The 8,774-nt window shown below is 36.0% G+C and overlaps 1 protein-coding gene across 1 annotated transcript; it reads left to right on the top strand.

Annotated features, from left to right (window-relative positions):
* Window positions 1–875: 875 nt before the first annotated feature.
* Window positions 876–3,745, top strand: LOC149025653 (glucan endo-1,3-beta-D-glucosidase-like). Its single transcript, XM_089145850.1, has one exon. The coding sequence runs from the start codon at window positions 1,136–1,138 to the stop codon at window positions 3,374–3,376; it is 2,241 nt and encodes a 746-aa protein (XP_089001976.1). The 5' UTR covers window positions 876–1,135; the 3' UTR covers window positions 3,377–3,745.
* Window positions 3,746–8,774: the final 5,029 nt, after the last annotated feature.

Genomic DNA, 8,774 nt, shown 5'->3' with positions numbered 1-8,774 from the left:
GGAAAGCTGCATAAGAATAATTTGAGATGTCAAATGTAAGTAGAGAATCCAGATTGGTAGGCTACAGATACCAACACTGTTAAGGAAGGTTTCCTAAAGGAGAATGGATAGACTTATAGAGAAAGCAATCTAGTTGGATATATTCCAGTGATGTAGGCTTGTGAATACTGTGACTGTGACGGGATGAAAAGACTTAGGATAAGAGTTTATAGATAAATCAACCAGAAAATAATGGGTTCTCAGATCACATCAAGCACTGATCAAAGATTGCCCAGAAAACACATATTCATACAATTCCAAATATTCCAACAGTTGAGAGAACATCCTCTCAGTAAGTTAAGCCAAAGAAAGTTCAGAAACTAATGGTGATACAATCAGACATTGGTTTCAATGCACTTGGATCTTTCATTCCTTCTCAAAACTCAAGCTACATTCACTATTGTTTTATTTTTCCCCATTCTGGGTATGTTGTTAAGCTTCAGGAAATGCCAACAGTCATTTTCTCATTCTAGCAAACACAGCCAAAATCAAGACTGTTTTAGCTACCTAAAAGCTCTACTACATCAGTTTACCTTAAGATCTCAGATTGAAATGTATACTCCTTGTTAAGTCCCAACCAAACAGAAATCTGAATTTAAATTTCAGATTGAAATGTGTACTCCTTGTTAAGTCCCACCAAACAGAAATCTGAATTTAAATCCTCGAAATGATAAAAGAATGAACATTCTATCAATTCCTTACACGCCAAACAATCCAAAACCCAACGTTCTGCTTCCAATATCTCTTCCCCTTACCTCACTCAAGCTCTGTAAAACCAATATATCTTGCAAGCTGTGAGCTGCAACTTGCAACATCTTCAGTAATTTCATACCTAACTGAATACTCAATTCCCATAAATCTATCTTCTTCTCCTTCTTTGCTTCCAATCTAATTCTCACCAATCAATGAGCAGGCCACAATTGCCTTTTCTTTGAATGCAGAACACAACATCCATGCTCCATAACAAACTCAAAAGGTTAGGTCACCATCTCTTTCAATCTTGTATTTTCTTTTGAATTTTCAAATCCAACGTTCAACATTTTGATATCTTCCTCCCCTAACGTCCCTAAGCCAACTGTTCTACCTGCAACTATAAATGCAAATCAAAATGAAGAAATTTGGGTGCAAAATCAGAAACCTCGTCATCAAACCATTTAGAAAGAAACGCAGGCCCTCTTTACCCAGACCACCTAGTCCTCCATCACCAGAGCTTCCACCTCCTTCACGCTCCCCTTCACCACCTCCTCCTCCTGAAACTACAGCACCCACTATGCCGCCACCATCACAGAAACCCTCTTTTCCTTTCCTCTTCCCTCCAACCCAATCGACTGTTCTTCCTGACCCATCTCGTTTCTTTTCTCCAAACCTGCTTTCATCGCCTCTTCCCACAAATTCATTCTTCCAGAACTTTGTTCTCAAAAATGGTGATCAGCCTGAATATATACACCCTTATCTCATCAAATCATCTTCTTCTGCCATCTCCCTCTGCTACCCATCTCGTTTCGTCACCTCAGCTTACATCTACCAAATATTCAATCAAGATCTCATCATATCGGCAACCCAGAATACCAACGATGGTACTCATAACAAACACATAATCTCTTCCTTCAGTGATCTTAGTGTCACCTTAGACCTCCCTTGTAATCTTCGATTCTTCCTTGTCCGTGGAAGCCCATTTCTGACCTGCACCGTCAACACTGCAACCCCTATTTTCATCTCAACCATCCATGAGATTCTCTCCCTCACACCAAACAGGTCCCTCACAAAGTACACCATTAATCTAAGCAACAACCAAACATGGCTCTGCTACGCTTCGTCGCCAATCAAATTGACCCAAAGTAGCACCTCTCTCCTTACTTCAGATAATTTTCGTGGAATAGTTAGATTTGCCATCCTACCTAATTCTGACTCGGGATATGAAATGATCCTTGATCGGTTCAGCTCTTCTTATCCAACCTCGGGAGAAGCTGTTTTCACTCAGCCCTTCCGTTTGGAGTACAAGTGGGAAAAAAAGGGATGGGGAGACCTCCTCATGCTTGCCAATCCTCTCCATATAAGGCTTTTGTTAGATAATGGACAAGTTACTGTTTTGAAGGAATTCAAATACAGAAGCATGGACGGAGAGCTTGTTGGTGTTGTGGGGGACTCTTGGGTCTTGAAACCTGACCCTGTTTCAGTTACCTGGCATTCAGTTAATGGGATCAATGAAGAAAATCTTCCCGAAATCGTTTCTGCCCTAGGCAAAGATGTTGAAGATCTGATTTCGTCTCCGATAACTACTACTTCGTCTTACTTCTACGGAAAGGCAATTGCAAAAGCAGCTAGATTGGCATTGATTGCAGAGGAGGTCGGCTCGCTGGAGTTGATTCCGAAAATTGGGAAGTTCTTGGGGGACTCAATTAAGCCGTGGTTAGATGGAAATTTCGAAGGGAATGGATTTTTGTACGATGGCGAATGGGGAGGACTTGTCACCAAACAGGGTTCTACGGATTCTGGAGCAGATTTTGGATTTGGGATATACAATGATCACCATTACCATCTGGGTTACTTTCTGTATGCAATTGCAGTGCTTGCAAAGATTGACCCGGCATGGGGAAGGAAGTATAGGCCTCAAGCGTATTCGCTGATGGCCGATATTATGACCCTATGCGGGCGATCAATTTCAAAGTACACTCGTTTAAGGAACTTCGATCTCTGGAAGTTGCATTCATGGGCAGGAGGACTCACTGAATTTCCAGATGGAAGGAACCAGGAGAGCACAAGTGAAGCAGTGAATGCTTACTATTCAGCAGCATTGATGGGATTGAGCTATGGAGACACACATCTGGTGGCCATTGGCTCAACACTTGCAGCTATGGAAATTCAATCTGCACAGACCTGGTGGCACATAAGAGAAGGTGAGTCCTTGTATGAAGCAGAGTTCACTAAAGAGAACAGAATGATGGGTGTGTTGTGGGCTAGCAAGAGGGATACTGGACTCTGGTTTGCTCCACGTGAATGGAAGGAATGCAGGCTTGGAATTCAAGTTCTTCCATTAGTGCCCATCACAGAGGTGTTGTTCTCTGATGTTGGATTTGTGAAAGACCTAGTAAATTGGACTTTGCCTGCTTTAGAAAGAGAAGGGGTTACAGAAGGGTGGAAGGGTTTTGTGTATGCATTGGAAGGGATTTATGCCAAGGAAGAAGCTTTAGAGAAGATAAGAAGTTTGAGTGGGTTTGATGATGGGAACTCACTGTGCAATTTGCTATGGTGGATACACAGCCGAGCTGATGGGGAAGTGGAGGGACATGTCAAGGGAGGTGGAAAGTATTGCTGGTTTGGCCACTTCTGTCACTAAAAAGACCTCTTCTGTGAGTCTTTTCAGACGAGCTACACATGGACATTCGAGTTTGGATCCTCTATTTGCGAGGGTATACGATTATACTATCATCAAATGGTTTTACCGTATATTTAAGATGCGAGTTCACCTTTGAGTACCGATGTAACATATGGGTGTGAGAGTAATAGTATACTCGACTCACGAGATTGGATCTTCTCCTAATGTATGGTGAAAGAATGTGAAAATAATATTATCTTCTATCCCTGTACATAGAGAACCTGAACTTTATGTGTTCATCAGAATGTATCAATGTATGTGTAATATGATTCTTTAATGATATCTCAAGATAAGTTTTATATGTAATTTAAATATCCAAGGAGAATTCAAACCTTCACCCCTTGCATCAATCATTATCAAAGACCAAGTCTTTGAAGTTCCTTTCACATTCTTCTCCAACCATACAGAAGAATAAATCGCAGTAGAGTTTGACTTTTTGGCGTTGAGAAAAGGAATTGCTTCGAACCATCCAAGAGCACCTGTTGGGTTTGTCATCATAACAGATAGCTTCATGCCTCTGAACAAAGAAAACTGGTCATCACTCATCAGGCATCAGCACAGACAGAGAGAAAGAAAGACAGAGAAGGCATGAAAATTGTTTATTCTCAGGTGCGTGACCCACTGGACCCTCCGTGATTATTGGCTCATCTCATCCCGTGTTAACTTTCAATATAAGATATGAACACAAAAAAATATATGAACAAACGTGGTCCCCATTAATGAAATTCCAATTATTTCTCCCACTCCCCATTAATGGAATTCCAATTAAATCTTGAACTTTTGTGTTCTTAATGCTTCTCTAAGGCCTTGTTTTTAGGATCTCATGTCTGAACATGGGTAGTTGAGAATCAAGATTATTAATTAGGCAGACACATTACGAAAAGATATTAATTAATTAAGTGGGATATAATTTTTTTTGGGAAGGGGAAGGCAGGACCTTTATTTTTTTAATTTGGGGTCAATGGGAATTATGTATAAGTTTCAAAAAAATAATTAGATTTAGACTTGTCTAAAGGGCATGGTGGTCATTTTGTATTCTTTTATGTGTGTTCGTGTGTGAACATAAATACTATATTCCTTTGTGAGGATTCTTTTTTCCACTGTCCTATCAATTGTATATCTCAATATTAAGTAAACTATATTTTTAATGATTTTTTTAATTTCACTTTTGGATACATATATTAGTTAGTTTTGGATGTCTTTCATATTAATTTTGTCCTTAAACCCTCACCGCCAAATCCTAACATTTTTTTAAGGGATAGTAAATCTAAAAAATTAATTAACTCATGCAACCGCTTAATTGTGAGGTTACTTCAACTAACAAAGCCTACTCTGAGGAAATAAGAGATTGGACAAGGGAGGATTGTGGTTATTGTAATTTTATATTAATTACGACCTAATCCCATGTTAGGAGCTCTAGTTTAATAAGAAGAGAACTTAACTAATCAATATATAAATTTCATAATTATTTTATGTTTTACATACATTTTTTCTTACGAGCGACAAAAGGTAGTTATTGTCGTTGTCATTATCTATCACCACCTCTTTGTTTTTCTTTTTTTTAATTTTTATTTTGGGGGGGGGGGGGGGGGGGGGGGGGGGGGGGGGGGGGGGGGGGGGGGGGGGGGGGGGGGGGGGGGGGGGGGGGGGGTCCTTATGATAAAAGATTGTTTTTTCATTCTTATCAATTTACATCAACACTAGATAGATCATCTCATCACTACACACATGTAGTAATCTTATCTCACTCTTAGGCAAAAAATAGCATTGACATGGTTGTGTTTTAGCGAATTGGTTAATTGGACTTTTAGAATATGATATCCACTAGGGGTGCAAATCTAGCCAAATCCAGCCCCGCGCCTCTATTTGGCTTGACTTATTGGGGGATGGTTAAGGCTGGGTCAAGGTGGCTTTGATTAGGGTCAAGGCTATGCCAGAATTTAGTATTCGATTAGGGGGTTGGCACTCCAGGCTTGGCTCAACCTCTCCCCCAGTCAAAACTTAGTTTGTTTTATATTAGTCTAACACCCTCTCGCTGGCCAAAAACTGATCCCTTATGTGGATGCGACAACTACCATACGTCACATTAGATATGTATTAAATTTTATAGATAGATTGATTCTTGAGTTCTTATATTTCAGGAGTTAACTTCTATAATCTATCAAGTAGGTGAAAAGAGAGATACACACAAGTAAAAATGACTAGAATTGATTTTCGGGTAAAAAAATTTATGCTAAAATAATAATCCAACCAATGATGATGAAAACTATGATGACAGTGAAAGTTACGAACTGAATGAGTAATTAATGAATGTGATGAAACTTTCAATTACTTTATTTCATAGTCTTCTATTCATAGAATCACATTAAAAGGGTCACGAGTCTCTTTAAGACAAACGAGGAGTGAGACAATGACTAGTTTAGGGCCAGAGTTATTGGTCATGTTCTTCTAATTGGTTACTGAGGTTATCTTCAGTTTCCGTCCAGTCCCTATTTCTTATAGTAGACATTGCACTCAACATAGTAGGTCCCTCAATTTCTTATTCCATCCACTGAAAAGAAAAACTCACCTTAACAGCTTTTGAAAATTTAGTAGTTTGTGGGGCCCTTCTGACTCTCCACCGACCATTACACTAGCAGGAACTTATCTCTCTCATCACATGAAGCATTGGACCACTCCACTCTCTCTGTTTCTTTCATCACTTTTCAGAATGCTATTCCAATTAGTTTTTACTTTTTTTTTTTTTTTTTTTTTTCGGTTTTCTGTTTTTCCTTTTTTCAATCTTATCTAATTGCCCTACAAATTTGAATTGTTGTTAACTCATTTTTCTCTTAGAAGCTTGGAATTTAAGTTGGCTTCACATGGCCATTTTTCATGATTATCACAACTTGCCAATTGGTCAAGTAAATACGCCTTTGTTAATAGCTTGCTACATGACAAAGCCTTATTTTAAAATCATAACTAAATCAACTCCTTTCACACTTGAAAATTGCCTTCATTTATTGAAGCAGTAAAGTCGAAACAGAATAACAAAGGTCTACAAGCCAAAGAGTGGACGAGGGTCATTTAGTCATGCTCCCAACTAATTGAGTCTTCTTAGTTAGATGATCAGCTAACTCATCGATCAATCTAGGAGAAAATAGGAGGAGAGGAGTCTAAAATTCCATACAATAACTTATAGCTCTAAGGGAGTGGGGGGCTTTGCATGATCTTGTACTAGTCTGATCGCTTCCAATGAATCCGATTCAAAGCTCACTTTGTCTAGGCCCTCCATAATGGTATGAAGCATCACTTCCCTTATGGCTAAGACCTCCCCTATAAGAACTCACTAAAATTCCATGAGCTAAGACACTGCTTTTGTTGATCGACTTTATACAACCTTGAAATATTTTGATATGTCAAACTAAAATTTGAGTTTTGATTCTGCATGCATTTCGACTAGTATAGGTAGAAATAGATTGTTACATTTCATAAGATATGGGATCCACTTCTTAAGTATGGATCAGTATCATGTAGATGATGGAGATTTGAATCGAGATATTAAATGGGATTATGGTGTCATCGGACTAGTTCAATTCTTTGAAGTTTGAAAATTCAAATATATAGCTACCCTAATTATTGATATATTATCTTACATTTTTTATTAAAGGACAAATTACATATAAACAATTTATGAAAGAAAAAAAAATCAATTACAAATGCCTTTTTACTGTTTTAGCAGTGTTGTCTATTTATAGCTTTCAATTATTAACGGTAAATAGTACCTATATATAATTAATTTTTTTTAGAGATAGTAGATGTAATTAACTACAAATACAAGAGGTTTATATGTAATTTGCCCATTATTAAAATAAATTCAAGAATGTGTGACGTGAAGACTTTAAAATCTAAACCTTTCCTCCTTCAAAATTTTAGAGTCTTTGAAATCTTGATTTATCATTTAATATGTCCTATTTAGTCAATGATGAAAACTAAAGGGTGATGGTGATTAGCCCAACAAATACTTTTTAACGTAGATATTTTGTTGGTAAATTTAACATAAATGTTACAAATTGCAAGGAATATAAAAAATCCAACTTAGTCCTTTCTCCACTCTATCAATACATTATTATTTCAAAATTCTTTATAACAATATTTAAAATTTTCTCCACATTCATTACGTCAATCACCCGATTTGTTGATTTTGAATTTATTTTATTTTAAAATCTACTCTTGTGGTTAATCTTCTGCTTCCATGATGTTCTACTGTTTATTTTTTTAATTTTAATAGTTGATTAACCACAATACTATATAATTATGATGGTTTCTAAATTGAATTTTATAATAAACTAGAATAATATTTGGTCACGGACCAATAAAAGCATATATGTTGGCAATAAACACATATAAATTATCAATTACGTATAAATTATTTAAAATACGTATTTTTTACGTATTTATATTTTTGGGTAAATGTGACCTCCCACTCATGTTTGAACACATGAACCATGCGACTAATCACCTTATTTTTCTTAATTTTTAATTATTTTTCAAATCTAACAAGTTTTTTAAAGAAAAAAAATTCAAAAAAATTTAAAGAGAAAGTAAAGATTTCGTGCGAAATTAATTGATCCTATCTACATTGACCAAAATTAGGATGACTCTCAACGTTCAATTTTCACATAAATTTTTTTTAAAAAGTCTTAATAAAGCTTTTAATTTATTTAAAAAATGCATTTGATTGCAAGGAAAATTAAAGGAAAAACAAGCTAAATTTTCAAAAATTAATATAAAAGTTCTAATCAATTATTTGATTTTACTGTTAACTCCAAATCAACGTGATTTTTGAATTCAAACGTATAGCTTTTTTTTTTTTTTTTTTTGATTAATATTTTATTTAGCTATTTTTATATAGAACAAAAAAAGAATATTTCATTCTATAAAAAAAGAGATTTTTTTGAAAGTAAAAGGCAAATTACATATATCCTCCGGTGTTATAATTAATTACATCTATTATTCTTTAAAAAAATCAATTATAGATGTCCTTACTATTAAGAATTTAAAACTGTAAATGGATAGTTCTGATCAAGAAATGAGGGATATTGTAATTGATTGCAAATATAAGATTTATATATAATTTATTTAAAATAAAAATAAAATTAGATATTGGCTACACTGCCGACATGTTTAACTATGCCTACCCCATACCCCCTTCATGGTGCTAGCGTGCAACATGCAAGTGGCAGCGTAGCCAACTCTCTTTCAAAAACATATTATTTTCTTGGTGAGATTTCAGACACATTAACGATTATATCTTTCTGATTACTCAAAAGATGCCATTTTGTTTAGACAAATTTCAAGCCTGGTTATCTTTTTGTTG

The sequence above is a fragment of the Hakea prostrata genome, chromosome 2, assembly GCF_041222555.1.
Source record: "Hakea prostrata isolate BN-2017 chromosome 2, UWA_Hpros_2, whole genome shotgun sequence".
In the NCBI taxonomy this organism is placed as follows: domain Eukaryota; kingdom Viridiplantae; phylum Streptophyta; class Magnoliopsida; order Proteales; family Proteaceae; genus Hakea; species Hakea prostrata.
This window is presented reverse-complemented; position numbering and strand designations above follow the sequence as displayed.